This window comes from Petaurus breviceps, unplaced genomic scaffold (assembly GCF_028583685.1).
Source record: "Petaurus breviceps papuanus isolate PSGF00001 unplaced genomic scaffold, PetGlider_PUasm1.0 90740, whole genome shotgun sequence".
Lineage (NCBI taxonomy): Eukaryota > Metazoa > Chordata > Mammalia > Diprotodontia > Petauridae > Petaurus > Petaurus breviceps.
Genome location: NW_027187330.1, coordinates 9,569,086 through 9,586,203, shown reverse-complemented (window position 1 = coordinate 9,586,203; position 17,118 = coordinate 9,569,086). Strand labels below are relative to the sequence as shown.

The 17,118-nt window shown below is 35.5% G+C and overlaps 1 protein-coding gene across 14 annotated transcripts in view; it reads left to right on the top strand.

Moving 5' to 3' along the window:
- MYO9A (myosin IXA) overlaps window positions 1-17,118 on the top strand; it is a 324,456-nt gene that overhangs the window by 89,132 nt on the left and 218,206 nt on the right. For 11 of the 14 annotated variants that reach the window (XR_011164264.1, XM_069067272.1, XM_069067273.1 and 8 more), the window contains 2 exons: window positions 2,861-2,961; window positions 6,575-6,701. Coding sequence is in view for 13 of the 14 variants with exons in the window: in XM_069067272.1 (XP_068923373.1) it covers window positions 2,861-2,961; window positions 6,575-6,701 (228 nt within the window). In the remaining variant the exon portion in view is untranslated. The remainder of the gene's footprint in view (window positions 1-2,860; window positions 2,962-6,574; window positions 6,702-17,118) is intronic. The other 3 variants (XM_069067277.1, XM_069067280.1, XM_069067275.1) reach the window with 1 other exon arrangement.

Below are 17,118 nucleotides of genomic sequence, written 5' to 3'. Positions count from 1 at the left end.
ACAAAGTTCTAGGTAGAACTTAGCAAGATTCGTCAGTCATTGATTTTTTCTTTATTAATTCTACTTCTTTAGTTATCACTAATATTTTAGTTGTTGCCTTTAGCTCTTCCAAATGAATTCATTTATAGTTTCATAATACAGCTTTGAGAGAAGTAGAATTACACCTTCTATGTAATGTGGTTTGTCTAAAATTAAATAGAAACTCTAAAATTCACTAGGAGATTTTGGATTTTTTTTCTTTCTAGATAGACACATGTACATATTTCCTCCATTTGCAAAGTTGTCATTTTTTAAAATTTATTTTTATCTCAGTAAATAAGACTTAGAGACACTAGTGTGTCCCGGGATTTACTGGCCAAGTGAGGGGCATAAAGACAACTTACTTGAATATGATTGTGTTTGACACTATATGTTAATAAACATTGTTCTTACTGTATATACATTTTAAACTCTGCTGCTTGTGAATTTGAAAACAATGATTTACTGTCAATTGTCGGTTTTCTTGGAAATAAGCATTTCCTAGTTTGTTTCTAAAAATTAAGATTAAAGCATTTTTCTCTATTAAAATATTACTATTTCTTTTTGTTGTTTTTAAAATGAGGATTGGGGGGCAGCTAGGTGGCGCAGTGAGTAAAGTGCCGGCCCTGGAGTCAGGAGGATCCGAGTTCGGTTCTGGCCCAAGACACTTAACACCCACACAAAAATTCTAGCTGTGTAACCTTGGGCAAGTTACTTAACCCTAATTGCCCTCCAAAAGGCAAAATAAAATAAAATAAAATGAGGATTGGAACAAATGAAAGTTCATAGGATTAAAGATTTAGAGCTAGAAGAAGTTTTAGAGGTTGTCTAAGTTGAATCTTTTGATTTTATGGATGAGAAAACTGATAACCATTGAACTTAAGTGCTAAATGTCAGGTGATTCTGGACCCTGCAGAGCTGTAGTGTTTGTGACCCTTCATGTATAAATTTTTTTCCTAGAAAAATAGAATCTTAGAGTTGTAAGAACCTTTAGAGGTCGTCACAGCTAATCATCTGTGAATACAAAAAATTTTTCCAGTCTTCTTCAGTGTATTTCTGTTGAGGATACAGAGCACTAGTATAGCCTTAATTCTTGATCTTTTCTTATAACTATAGTAAAAAAAATAAAGGGAGAGATGAGTATAATATTAAAAAAATTAGATTTACTACTAATTGTGATGTGGAATTTGTTCACTGAGATCATTATGTTTCCAAGGAATTAAATTGCATCTGACTAATACCTATGATAATGGAAATACCTAAGGTTTTTGTTTTGTCTTGTTTAAATTAGTATCATAGGTATGTGATGTGTTTTTGGTGTCCTGTATTCTTATTCCAATAGAACTTTTTTGACTTAGATTGAAAAACATTAGTTAAAAGGCTAATTCTTTAGGAACTTCTTGATTCTCAATTAATACCATCAAATATGCAAATTAATCATTACCCATAAAATGATAAATGCAGTAACTTTAGTTAAGAGGAATTACATGTGTTTATGTACTTTAACAAAATAATACCTATTTCCCTGTTACCTTTCTGCCATTTTAAATAGTTGGTATATTCATTAGATTTCCTTTTTGAAAGTAGTTCTGTTCATGTACATTCTTTTTTTCCTTCCTTCATTCTACGTTGCTTTATATTAATATTCCCAAATTTGTTTGTAATCTTCACATGTATCATATTTTAGGTCATCAATATTTATTTACTTTGATTTTTCACTATTCAGTTATTTCAATTAAAAAAGCAAATCAACAAGCCAAAGGATCTTTATCTCTTTATCATTCTGTTTATTTCTTTGGAAGCATATAATTTTTATTTGCTTGATTCAGCAAAATATTTATTTATAAAATTAATAATCTTCATGTAGTAGTTTCTGAGATGAGAAAGTATATTCCAAGTGTCCCATAAAGCAGCCAAGTAACATTTTTTCATTTCTGTTTTTAACTTGAACAGATAGTTTTCAGTTTAAAAAATGATCATTGATGAAAGTGTGACGTTCTCTAAGAAGTATGAGGAAAATGAAACACTTGAATTCTTAAGAAATAAGTAATTTTCTATAGTATATTTACATCCTCATATAGAGAGAGAAAGAAAGAAGGCTTTCCCACCCAAAGATTTAAAACATTTTAAACATGCCACTCATTCTTGGATTCAGATCTCCAAGTATTTAGTTGAACAATTATGTTTATTTGTATGGCAAAATAAATTCTTGTAGTTACTCTTATTTTTCCAAAGCAGGATGATTTCTAATAATGAAGCTATTCTAAGACAAAAATCATTGGATTATTTTGTTACAAAGAAATAGCTTTGATTGACTTAGAATAAATTTCTCTTTTATCACCTAAGAAAGTTTAATAGAAATATTGTACTAACAAATAGTAATAATTTTCATGGGATTATAGACTGTTTCTTAGGTTCCACATTTGAATCTATCTCATTTTAAATTACTATAGTTCATACATGTCACCTTCCCCTCAGTGTTACCCATTCTTCAGTTGGTTGCCCAGTTACATAAGGAGCCCAGAAAGAAATATTGAATTAACTCACTGGGGCACTTTGTCATTGATATTGGTACATGAGTAGAAATGATGCCTTTAGATTGAAGAAAATTATTTACAGCTGTTCAAAATCAACTTGAATGTCAAAATTCTTTAAAAGAGAGATATTGGTATTCTGAACATCATTTGTCTCTGATTTAGGAGAAGCAAAATAATGAGAACAGTGAATTTATTGTTTTGATACACCTATACAAATTTCTGACTGTGGTTTTGGTCATATAAGCAGCAGTTACACTTAGTTTTGAATCAAGTAGATAACTTTGATTTCTTCTATCTTGAACTAGCAGGATTGTTCCACTGTTGATGGAGAGGATTTGAAGCATGATTTTGAACGATTACAGCTGGCAATGGAAATGGTGGGATTTCTTCCCAAGACCCGTAGACAGTGAGTTCATTTGATAAGTTCTCTTAAACTTTACTATCCTTTCTCTCTTTAGAAGCAAAGTTATGAAGTATCTTTGAAAAATATGTCATTCTGTACTACTGGTAATATAACAGTGCAAATTAGGTTCAGTTTACAATTGCAAAGAAACCAAGTATTAGATTGTTTTTAAGTTTGTTTGGGAGGTAATTAAGAAAAGATTCTTTGAAAAGGTGAATTTTGAATAGGATTTTTAAAGGATGCAGTAAAAATGAAATGGAAGCCTATGGAGAAAGTACTTAGACTTTGTAGTAACCTATTGCAGAAGTTCCAGTAATGGATATAATAAGGGTACGAGCATGTTAGCAATAAGAACAGAGAAGAGAAAATGTAAAAGAATAACTGAAGATGTGTACTTGATAGGACAATAATCTAATATGAGAAGTTAATGATATGGATGATTCATAGATTGCACCAAGGTTTCAAACTTGGAAAACTGGATAAATTGTGATGCTGTGACAGAAATAGGAATAGGTTTTGGGGGAGGATAATTAGCTCATTTTGAGCTGTATTATACTTGAGGTACTGGCACAATATGCAAACTGAGATGTCTTTGATAGTTGAAGATGTGGGTCTGGAGCTCAGTAAAAGAATCCAGTTTAGAGATACAGATTTGGCAGTCACAGTGGAAGTACTGGGTTGAATGAGATTGCCTTAGTTAGAAGGGAGAGAGAAGAGGGCCTTTAGGGAACATCCATCTTAAGGAGTTGGGAAAATGACAAGGAGCCATTAAAAGAGACAGAGAAGGAAGGCTCAGTTAGGAGGAGAGCCATGAGAATATAGTATCTTTTTAAGTCAAGGGAGAAAAGAATGTCTGGTGGGAAAATAGGTGTGTGGTGTCCACTAAATCTAGACATTAGAAGCATGGAAAAGCAATATGTTGGATTTGAAATTAGAGGACCTAAATTCAAGTTCCATCTCTGACACTGCCTGACTAACTTTGAACAAATCATTAAACTCTCTAGACCTTAGTTTTCTCATCTTTAAAATGAGGAGGTTTTACAGGATGATTTCTAAGGTCCTTTTTTATCTCTAAATTTATAGGCTTAATTGTAGGCATATGAGAGGGAGAGTGAGAGACTGAAGATGGATGAGAGAGAACTGATTATTTCTAGCAGGAGGATTCATGAAACATTGAAATCTGTAACATATAAGAGAGTTCTGGGCATTAAATTTTAGTAATAACATTGACAAATGAGAAACTACAATAGTGAGAAGATAAGAGGATTGGTTGAATGAATTGCCAGACACATTGTGCATTGAGCCCATTATCATGATGTCATTTTGATCCTCTTCAAGCAGAAAGGATGAGCAACAAGATCCCGAAGAAGACAAGATTTAGGGGATACATGATATTCTTTTAAGTAGCTTAAGTGTAGTTACTTGGGTTTGCTTGGCCCTAGTAGAACTAGGAGCAATGGGTGGAAGTTGAAGATAGGCAGATTTAGGCTTAATGTCAGGACAAAAATCCATGAATATTTGAATAGTCTAAGAAAGGTGGAGTGGGTTTCCTCCAGATGTATGTACTGTTTCACCTTTAAAGGAGGTGAAGAAGTCTTTAAGTAGAGACTGAGCAATCATTTATGAGATTGTTATAGAAAGAATTCTAGATCAGGGCTTCTTAAACTTTTTCCACTCATGACTCTTCACTTTTTTCTTAAACTATGGGTCAAGACCCCATATGGGGTCTAGAATCTAGATGACCTCTGAGAGAAGGAGGGTGGAAAGAATGGGTAGTAATATCATGAAAGAGAACAAAGTCTTCAGGGAGAAATGCTTAGAAAGCCCCAATTGATTCCCTCAATCTTTTTAGTAAAGTTGGTACCTATTATAAGTGTGTAGGAGAAAAAAAAAAGAACTTTGAGACAGTCACAGTGAGCAACCAATCAATTAAAAGTACAATAGAAAGATTCCTGAAATCATATTATTTTGAGCTGACCATAGTGGTTCTCTACTTCTTTCAGTCCTCTTTAATTCTACTGAGCAGGAAACTGAAGCCTTGTAACCAAGTCGTTGCCACATAGCAGTGAAGGCCTAGGGAAGACTATTTCCTTATGATCACATGATTTTGTTGATATGGATATATTCTCCAGAAAATGTGAATATAAATTTATTTATTCCTCATTCTATGTAGCTCTTTATCTGTGGCCTTTCATAATTCTTCAGTAAAGGACCCCCTCAATGAGGTATAATCTTTTTTCTGGGTCTTTTAGCATTGTGCAGGTGCCACCCTTATTCTTTGTACATAACTAGCTTAATCTCCTTTTCTGCTCACATATTCCATAAATAACATCTGAGGTTATGAGATGAGCCCTAATTATGTTATCTTAATTTATGGTGGGTAAAAGCCAGTTCAGGTTTGTCTTTCTTCAGTGGTACATCCTAAGATTAGGGAGAAAGAAATCTGGATTGCAGAAATTACCTTTCAGGGTATTGAAGATTAGCAGGCTTAAAAGTGGTAGAAATGTAGTGTGAGGGATTCTAAGGTATTGCCTAATGAATAGTGGTTATATTCAAGGAAACTATCATCTTATTTCTGCCCTAGTATTCTACTCAGCTGAAGCTAGAATAGTTGGAGTTTTTTTCTTGGGGGGGGGGTACGTTCTTTGAGTTTATGAAGAAAGAAGTCTCATCTAATGTCTTCTTTTTCTGCTCCCCAGTTTAATCATAGCAAGTACTTTGAGGCCTGGTTTTCCTGAGCAACTAAGCAATTGATTGGTCTTGGCTTTCATGAAAGTCTATAGTTAGGTACAGTGGGAAAAGATTTTTGAGTCTGAAGATAGGAAACCAGAGTTCTACCCCCAAATTTCTCAGATTGTATATGGCTGCAGCTACTTTTTGACTTCATTGTTACCTCTGGTCAGCTTCATACTCTGATTTTTCTTTTTATTTCTTTTCCCTGTACTATATTTTTCACTTTCCCTAAGCTTCTGCTCTTCCCCTCTACCCCAAACCACATAGCAGTTAAAAAGTCTTTCTTTGTACCCATTACTTATTATGTTTTAGCGCTGCCCTCTTTGCTTTCCCTTTGTTTTTTTTTCCTTTCCTCCTGTTCCCCATAGGAAATTCCCCATACAGTAAGTAGCAGTGCAGCAAGAGGATGTGTGAGAGTACATGCGTAATGAGGAATGGATCAGCAAAGCCTCTGACATCAGAATTTATGCCTTTTCTTTTTATCTTTTACATTAGAAGTCGAACAGGGTTTTCAAATGTTAGATAAACAGGTGCTATGTTGTAAATGATTTTATTTTTACTATTCCAGAAATTTAATTAAGTCTGTTTTATGGAAATATTATTTCTCTCTGACCCCATATTCATTAAAACAAAAACACCTCAATCCCTAGTCTATACTCTTCATGTAAGACAATGTGTGTCTGAACATTGTGTATCATAGGAGGTCACATTGAAGGTATTGCATTGATTTCATTTTTTAATGGAAATCAGGTTTTAAAATTTATCTAGGTTGTTTTATTTTGTCTCTAAGATTTAAATGAAATAGACTTGTATTTTGGAGGGGAGGTTTTAGAAAAATATTCCATGATCAAAACTTATACGTATATCATTTTTGTTTTTGTAGGATTTTCTCCCTTCTCTCAGCGATACTACATTTGGGTAATATCTCTTATAAGAAGAAGACATATCGAGATGACTCCATAGATATCTGTAATCCTGAAGTACTGCCTATTGTCTCAGAATTACTAGAAGTGAGTGCTGGAAATGTTTTTACCATGGTTATGTGCTGGGTGGAAAGCTGCAGTTTTTTTCAGAAATGTTCATTTCCATAAGTATTCAGTGTTTCAGAACTGCTTTAAAAGAACAGATAGACATACCTTGCCTCCAACCCATATTATACATTAAAGGAAGATTTTGGAACAAAACCTAAGTTGCCAGTCTGAACTCAGAAGGCTAACTTTAGCAAAATTATATATTCACAAAGGGTGCCCACCTGTTTGTTCTCTCTTCTCTCTGACTTTCTTCTATTCTACACAAGCGTTTTTTCACTTTACAGGGTAAAGGTAGGGTTGATAGGTCCTATGGATTGCTACTTTCCCCCCAGAAACTCTTTAGTGGCAGCTACTCTTCTTGGTCAAAACAGCTAGGTGGAGCATGAGGTCTTGAGTCAGGTAGACCTGAATTTAGTTCTGTCCTCAAGACACTTAGTAATCTGTGTGACTGGGCAAGTCACTTAACCTCTGTTTGCCTTAATTCCTCATCTCAAAAATGGAGACACATAGCAGAAGAAAATGGCAAACCACTCCAGTATCTTTCCAAGAAAACCCTAAATGGGGTCACAAAGAGTCAGAAGGAACTGGATAACAGTACTTGGGCAGAGGAGGTAAAAATGGGTTTAAAGCATAAAGCTGGTGAGGCTGTGGGAAGACTGCATGGGCCTTAGTCCTAGAATTCCTAAACACACAGACACAGGAGACTCCCCCTAAATATGAAAACTCTGTTTCTTTGGGGTAGCAGAAATGAGGATTGGGATTACCATTATTAAGATTATGTAGTTTGAAGTATATCATAAACATTGTAAACATTTTTATTCTGAATTTTTTACTTAACATAATGCATTTTAAAATTTGTTTCATAGAATTAACTCCTTTCCCCACCACAGTTTTGCTTTGCTGAGCTAATCAGTAACTTTTAGCAAGATATCCTATAATTTTAATTGGATAATAAAAACTTTATGCTTTAGCTGCTTCGTTAGAGCAGATATACACTTAGGAAATTTTCCTTGGCCTACTTTTTCTTTTGATTCTTACTAGTCACTTTAAAAACAAAGATGAAATTTGGAGAAATTTTCAGTTAAAGAATTAACTGATTGTGTTGGGATATCTGTTGCTATTAAACCTTTTTTTCACAGCTGGATATTGAAATTAGAACTGAAACAAGCATTTATTAATCTTCCTACTCTGCAAAATACTTGGCATGTGCTTTGAATTTCTCTCAAACCCCCCCCCCAAAAAAAAAAGTTCCTGTAACGTGCTAATGGTAGAATAAAAATACAAACACGTGCATAGATATGTGTGGTTCAGTGAAATAAGAACAAAGTAAAAGGAGTGAGCAATCATTTTTGTTTAAGGGGGTCAGAGGAGGCTAGGAGAGGAGATGACATGAGAGCATATGGAGCCTTCCAAGAAGATTCAGTAGATAATCATCTGGAGTAATTGTGTTCTAGATATTGGGAATTTCTTCTGCTAGGTACAAGTGGGAGAGAACATGACAATATTGTGAACGTTGTGATAGCTAGGATCATTTGGCTAGAATGGAGGGGAGACCAGGAAGAGAGATTAGAGTTAGATTTGTTGAAGTTTTTGAAGCAGATTAAGTATGGTAAAAGACTTTAAATACAATAGAAATACTGTTAGATTTGGAGTAAGGATGTGTGAAATTTTTTTTAAATTAAATTTTATTTTAAGAAACTCATTCTATCTTTCCACTCTCCCCACCCTGCCTTTCCCCTGATAATCAAGAAAGTAAAAAAACAAAACAAAACCGCTATTGCAAATCTCAGCATTACAAAGTAAAAAAAAATTCCTGCATTGGGCACATCCAAAAGAAGAGCCTCAGTCTGTACCCTTGAGTCCTTCACTTTTCAGTTGGGGGTAGGTAAAATGTTTCATCTAGAATCCTCTGGAATTATGCTTAGTCATTTTGTTTACCAGAGTTCTAGGACTTTAAGGGTTGTTTGTCTTTATAGTATATCTGTTATTATATAAAATATTTTCCTGGTTCTCTTCACTTTACTCTGCATCAGTTCATACAAGTCTTTCCATGTGTATTGGAAAGCATCACCTTTATCATTTCTTATAGCATAATAGCATTTCATCACATTCATATATCATAACTTGTTCCCAACCATTCCCCGATTGAATACTTTACCAAGATTCCAGTATACCAAGATTTCCAATACTTTACACAAAAAGAGCTACTATAAATATTTTTTGTGCATTTGGGTCCTTTTCTTCCTTGTTTGAGTTCTTTAAAGTATGGACCTACTCATGATATCCCTGGGTCAAAGGGTATACACAGTTGAATAGTTTCAACAGTTCCAAATCTCTTGCCAGTATACCTGTTTTCTCACAGCTCCTCCCAATATCTGTCATTTCCCCCTTTTTTTTTTAACCTCTCTGATGGGTGTGAGGTGAGGTTGAACTGGAGTTGTTCATTATGCTTTTCTCTAACAAAATATGTGAATTTGAATCCAGGCTCTGCTACTTTTTACTTGAGGAACTGGGCAAGTCACTTTACTCTCTGGGCCTCTGTTTCTTCATCCTTAAAATTATATCATCTGACTAGATTTCTCTGAAGTTCTTTTCTAACTCTTTATCATCCTAAGTTCAGAAGTGATCATGACTATGGACATCGAAGTAGTTGGGACTTGAAATAGATTTTGACAGGTACAATTTAAATTTATAGAAGGGAAGAAGGAGTGAATAGTAGACAGGGAGAACAGTAGGGAGTATGAAGAATGCCTCTGCTTGGAGAATATAAGCTTTACTTGCTCCCCACTGTTGCCCCCATGGCTCTTTCCCTTTATCTCTCTATTCTTAACTGACCTTATGGGACCAGACTATCCCCAGCTCTCTGTTCCTGTTCTCTCATCCTCATCCCTTTCAAACCTATTCCACTTCACTCCAACCCTGCTTAGCCCTACCCTTGTGTCCTTTGAGCTTTCCATCCATAGTAACCAGCTTTATTCTTGAACTCTTTCTCTCATAGTCCTTCCACCTATTAGGCCTCTCTGAAACCTGGTTCATTGTATATTGTGCTATTCTCTACAGCATTGATGGGACCTTCTCTCGTACTCCCTGACGCACTGATCCAAAAGGGATAGTGTTCCTCACTGCCACTTTCAGACTCCTCCCTTTATTTCCATCATTCAGCAACCTTTTTTCTTTGAAGTCCACACAGTCAAACCATGCCACTCAATCCAAATTTTGGCAGTTCTAGTATATCAATCTCTTTCTCTCTCCTTCCTTTCTTAAGGAGTTCAGCACCTGGCTCACCACATTTGTTTCCTCCTTAGAATCTGCCACTAAACTAGAGGACTTTAATATTCATGTATTATTTATGTATATTCTCACCCAAACTTCTTAGCCTAAGTTACCTTCTAATTCCTTAGCCTCCTTAAATCCCCATGGCTTAATCCTTCACTCCACCAAATATCATCATTACCTGAAGTATGTTCCCATGTTCCTGTTTAGGAAATAGGACATTGTCTTATCCTACCACAACATCCTATCATTCTACCCTCTACCACATTCCTTTAAAATTTACTAGTTTCCCTAATTGAGTTCACCAGTTCCCCTACTCTGACTCCACCATACTTTCTCAGGCCATTGCCCCTGCTCTGATGTAATTTTCCTCCCTTTCTAATCTCAACCCCAGAATTTTTCAATTTTTAACTCTTCATTGTCTACTACCCTTGAATCCCTTGCCCCTATACCAAAGCTTATCTGTTGCCAAGTTTCACCTGCAGATTACTACCACCATTTGACTCCTCTGTTCTTCATACAAACTACTGGAAAAAGTCTCATAACCTTGCTGACTAGGTACATTAAAAAAACTCAGTTATCCAGTTTTAATGGGACCTTCCTCTGCAGTAAGGCAGTCCTTTCATTCCTCCCTAATTGAGTCGCTATTTCACTCCCCACAGAAGCTGTTTCAAACCTTATCTTCTCTCCTCCAGTGCTCCACACTTCTTTACCCTCTTCATCAGCTGAGGACATTACATTTAATTTTTACTCAAAAAATTAAGGTCATTAGACTTGAGCTTTCCTTTTCCCATCCTCTTTATCTCAAAACTCCTTTTTACCATTTTCCATTCTCTCCTCCTTTTCCCTGGTCCTTGACAAAGAGGTGGCTCTTTTGCTTGTCAAGGTCAGTGCCCCACTATCTATATTTCAATGTATATCTATTCCTGTCTTCTCTAGCAGATTGTATCTTCATTTATCCCTCTTTTTCTCTAATTTTCAACCTTTCCCTTTTTAAAAAAAAACCTCAACAAATTTTCATTGAATTCTTCTGTCCCTTTTTTCAACCAAACTCCTTGGAAAAGCTGTCTGTGTTATCTGCTTCCACTCTCTCTCCTCTTAATAGCACTCCAGCCTTTTGCCAACCTCATCACTTAACTGAAACTGCTTGTTGCAAAGTTACCAGTAACCTTTTAATCACCGTATCTGAAGCTCTTTTCTCACTCCTTGTTCTCAGCTTATTTCTATTGCATTTGATACTGTTGATCTACTCCGTCACCCCCATCCCTGTCTGTCTCCAGGTTTTTTGTGATCCTACTCTCTCCTGGTTCTCCTACTTGTCTGGCCACTTCTCACTTCCCTTTGCTAGCTCATCATACATACCATGCCTGCTAATTGGAGGTGTTACCCTACAGTTCTGTCCTAGGCAATCTTCTTTTCTCCTTCTGTACTATTTCTAACGTAACCTTCTAGCTTTCATGAAAATACTCTCTTAAGTAGAAGTATTCAAGTTATAATCTCTTCTGAATATAATGGGAAGTTTCACTACCCAGTTTTTCTATGGTATTCCTCTTAGTATCTGTAATCCATGAAAGGTTAGCTTGTTTAAGAGCATGGTTCTAATGAAACAGCATAATATAGGTTGAGTTTCAGTGGGTGTTCTCTGACTAACTTGACATCAACTCTTCATCTCTTTAGGGCATGCCATTTATCACAGGAATACCTGGGCAATTGTAGCCCCAATGCAATATTTACAGTGGCAATGGTCATTATAAATATACCCACATACTGCTCAATCACAAAATATAACAGACTCTCCATAGATAAGGAAGAAGCAAAACATTTATTCAGATACCAGAAAACCAAATTCCAAAACCAGTATGCTGATTCCATCATAGTAGTAAAAAAGTTAATAAGCCACAACAGCACAGAGAGCCATAGCATACTTTAGCCTTCACACAAATCAATGTTTTCTCACAAGCTTGTCTCCCTCAGATATGTCCTGTCCTCCTAGCCATATCTAGCTGCTATGGAGTGGACTCTGCTTCACCCTTGAGCAAACTCCTCCTACCACAGGCTCCATGTGGTCACATTCAGCCTATTAGGGGGCAGGGGAAAGACTTGTATTTTGGAGGGGAGGGCCTGGTTTTTAGAAGAATACTCCACCATCAAAAGTTATATGTATATCATTTTTGTTTTTGTAGGATTTTCTCTCTTTCAGCGATACTACATTTGGGTAATATCTCTTACAAAAAGAAGACATTCAGCCTATTAGGGGGCAGGGTATATTTTCAAAGCAGGGAAGGTCTTCCAATTCCGTTAGGCTTATTAAAGAGCAGGGAAGATCTTCAAATTACCATTACAGCAATATAGATGGCTCAGTGAAATAAGATACTTTGCTTGAGAGAGTATTTAGTGTTCAACCTACTAATGGTGGTTCCAAAGTGTCATTCTAAATCATCATAGAAAATTCTACCTTTGAAGTTTAATTCACAAATACTAAATGCTCTTTCAAGTTTCAGTTTCCTAATTTTTAAAATAAAGGTTTGGACTAAATGATATCTAAGGTCCCTTCTGTCTTTGACATCATGTGATTTTACCAAGTCTTTGCAAAGCACCATATTTTGTGTGTGGGAATTTATACAATTTATTGAAGACATAGTTTGTATTCTTGTATATGTGTGTGTGTGTGTGTGTGTGTGTGTGTGTGTTTGGAGGGGAGAAGGCAGGGCAGTTGGGGTTAAGTGACTTGCCCAAGGTAACACAGCTAGTTAGTATTAAGTGTCTGTAGCCAAATTTGAACTCAGGTCTTCTTGACTCCAGAGCCGGTGCTCTATTCACTGTACCACCTAACTGCCCCCATAGTTTGTATTCTTATGGAACTTAATAGAGCTTTGTCTCTGATACAGATGGTGGTGATAGTTGCTGTGCAGAATGTAAGTTCAGAGTATACTAAGTTGTCCTTAGTGTAATTTATTGTCACATTTTGTAAGCTGTTGAAGTGATTTACATTTCACCTGATAAATATGCATTTTTCTGAATTCAAATAAATATTTCATTAAAAGAGATAAATTACATGTCTGAATATAAAAGGTAATTCATTTCTGCTTGAAAAAAAATTTTTTTTTGCTTTTTTGGAGGGCAATTGGGGTTAAGTGACTTGCCCGAGGTCATATAGCTGTATGTGGGTGTGTGTGTGTGTGTGTGTGTGTGTGTGTCTGAGACCAGATTTGAACTCAGGTCCTCCTGACTCCAGGGCCAGTGCTATATTCACTGTGCCACCTAGGTACACCCCTGCTTGAATTTTTAACACTTTTTATTATGAATTTAACATAATTACAGTTAAGTTTTGATTACATTAAGGGAGAGGCAAAAGTACTTTTGTGAAATACATAATCCAAAGCTTACTTTTATTTGACTTTGGAGAGTTATTTGTGTACCTTCACTGAAATGTGGGTGTGCCTCCTATCATGGGAATTTGCTTTTATTAATATCAGGAAACCCTAATATGAAGACTTTTTTTAGGAGGGGCTGCAAACTGTCCTGTTTGCAAGTTTCTGACTCCCTAGTGCATGCTCTGTGTTTATGTGGACAATGTCATCTGATAGTTCAGCCAAGGTTAGCAAAACTTAAATAGATATATTCTTGTAAGCCTCTGCAGGATAAGGGCTAAAGTTGGGGAATTCAAAGAATATGTATATTTGGTTTTTAATTTTTTATTCCATGAGCAGCTTTTCGTTTTTATTAAAATGCAAAGAATTTTTTCTCACAGACATCATTTCCTGTTTGTAGGCTGTAACTATGGGGTTGATAGATGTTTTCCGTGTTTTCACACCTGCTAGTGTTTGTTCTGTCTCACCTCTATTTTTCCTCATGGTATTTAGACATATTTTTTTCTTTCATCACTTGTCTGGGTCATATTATGTACTTTGAATCATAAGAAGTTGAGCTGTAATAAATCTTTGGTTTCTTTTAAGGCAAAGGAGTGCTGTTAATATTTAAGGATTTAAACCTCTTCTTACTATGTTTCCTACTAATACTGTGAGCAGCCCTGAGGAGTAGGGGATCATTAAGCAGTCTAAGTAGAGGTGACTGGCTCAGGTTATAAAAACAGCTAGTTAAAGCTGTTGGGGTCAGACCCACAAGTGACCTCTGAATTTCTATCCTGTGTAAGAGAGGAGTGACCAGAGGCTTTTTATCTTCATACCTATCTCCAAAAATCACATTGTCCTAAAAAGTGTATCACAATAAAATTTTTAAAATAGAAATTTGAAGTAACTTCTGTGTTCAGTGTACTTAGTAAGTGCTATAGACTCAAACTTTAGATAAAATCTACTGTGTGCCCTCTAGTTTATAGTTTAGTTTATAGTCTAGTAGAGTTAAACAATATTAACAAAATTATAAAAACTGATAATATATGTTAAGTACATTATAGTGTGAAAAAAATTAAATAAGTTCTAAAAGGAAGAGTTGTTAAAATTGCCAGTGATTTTTCTCAGTTAATAGATTTTTTCCTTCAAAACAAAGTTAATTTTATAAATTGTAGGTTTTATTTTATAAAATAAAAAACATTTATAAAATTGTGTAATTTGATATAAACAAGGGCAAAACATAAAGAAAAATGAGACAAAAAGTTTTTATGAATGTAACTGTAAAGTCTATTATTTGCATATGGTAAAAAGAATACAAAAAGGACATGTATATTTTAATGACATGATTGGGGTTTTTTTTGGTTTAATTTGTTTATTTCTCGTTTTTAACATTCATTTCCACAAGATTTTGAATTACAAATTTTCTCCCTGTCTTTCCCCTACCCCCACCCCAAAATAGTGATCCTACTGAATACCCCTACCCGCAATCTGCTCTCTCTTATATCCTCCCCCACACCCCCCCTAACTTTCTGGTAGGGCAAGATGTTTTTCTATATCCAAGTGCCTGTATATCTTATTTCCTAGTTGCATGTTAAATATATATATATATATATATATATTTTAAACATTTGATTTTAATACTTTGATTTCTAGATTCTTTCCCTTCCCTCACCGCCACCCCTACTGGGAGGAAAAGGGAGTCAATATAGGTTATACATGTGTAGTTACGCGAAACATTTCCATAGTAGATATATTGTGAAAGAATGACTATAATTCCCTCCTTCCTATCCTATTTTCTACTTCGACCCTGTCCCTTTTTAAAAGTGTGTGCTTCTAACTACCCTCCCCCCCATCTGCCCTCCCTTCTATTATCCCCCCTCTTATATGTCCTTTTCCCCTCTACTTTCCTGTAGGGTAATTAATGTGTATGTAATTCCCTACTTAATTTAGTGTGTATATTATTCCCTACTTAAGCCAAATTCAATGAGAATAAGGTCCTGTTCTTCACCTCCATTGTAAGTTTTCTCTTGCCTCTTTTATATGAGGTAATTACCCTATTCTATCTCTCCCTTTCTCCTCTCATTATATTCCTGTCTCACCTTTTAATTTTATTTTTTAGATATTCCTTTCTATTCAACTCATCCTGTGCCCTCTGTCTATGTATACATGTACACATATATTCACACACTCACATATGTATTTACATGCACATATATAAATACTATATATTATATAACCATGTATGTGTATATATAAATATATATGTATGTATACATATATATATATACACACACATACATATTCCCTTCAACTATCCCACTGAGAAAAGTCTCATGAGTTATCGTTTTATCATGTAGGAATGTAAATAGTTTAATTTTAATAAGTTCCTTATGATTTCTTTTTCTTGTTTACCTTCTCATGCTTCTTTTGTTTCTTGTATTTGAAAGTCAGATTTTCTAGTCAACTCTAGTTTTTTCATCAAGAGTGCTTGAAAGTCCTCTATTTCATTGAATATCCATATTTTCCCCTGAAACATCATACTCGGTTTTGCTGGGTAGGTGATTCTTGGTTTTAATTCTAGCTCCTTTGACCTCTGGAATATCATATTCCAAGCCCCTTGATCCCTTAATGTATAAGCTTCTAGATCTTGTGTTAATCCTGATTGTGTTTCCACAATACTCAAATGGTTTCTTCCTGGCTGCTTGTAATATTTTCTCCTTGACCTGGGAACTCTGGAATTTGGCTATAATATTCCTAGGGGTTTTCTTTTTGGGATCTTTTTCAAGAGATGATTGGTGAATTCTTTCAATTTCTATTTTGCCCTCTGGTTCTAAAATACCAGAGCAATTTTCCTTGAGCGTTTCTCAAAGGTTGATTTCTAGGCTCTTTTTTTTGATCATGGCAGTCCAATAATTTTAAAATCGTCTCGCCTGGATCTATTTTCCAGGTCAGTAGTTTTTCCAATGAGATATTTCACATTGCCTTCTATTTTTTCATTTGTTTGGATCTGTTTTATAGTATCTTGATTTCTCATAAAGTCATTAATGTCCATTTGCTCCGGTCTAATTCTGAAGGAATTATTCTCTTCAGCGAGTTTTTGAAATTCCTTTTCCTTCTGGCAAATTCAACTTTTTAAGGCATTCTTTTCCCCATTGGCTTTGTGGGCTTCTTTTGCCATTTCAGTTAGTCTATTTTTTAAGGTATCATTTTCTTCAGTCAGGTTGCTGACTCTCTTTCATGATTTTCTTGCATCATTCTTTTTTCTCTTCCCAATTTTTCCTCCACTTCTCTTACTTGATTTTCAAAATCCTTCTTGGGCTCCTCCCTGTCCTGTAAGCAATTAATATATTTCTTGAAAGCTCTTGGTGCAGGAGTCTGACTTTGTTGTCTTCCTCCTGTTCCATGCTTTTATCATTTTTGTCCCCAAAAAAGGATTCTGTGGTCTGTTAGTGCTTCCTTTACTTGCTCATATTGCCAGTCAATTACTTGATTTTTGAGCTCTTTGCCACAGTAGGACTTTGCTTCCAGAGAGGAGAGCTTTGTCCCAAATTCTTGGATTTTTTGCAGATGTTGTCAGTGGTCTGAGGAGGGTGCTCTCTCTACAGATACCACACTAGCAAACTGGCATTTCTTACCCCAGGACCACCGCCCAATCCAGCAACACAGATCTAAGCAGGTCAAAGCAAGAGTGATTATCCTCTGAATGGTTACTTGGTCCCCCTATGATCTGTAGGCCAGGAGTTTCTGAGGCAGCCAGTCAGCAGCCACTGCAG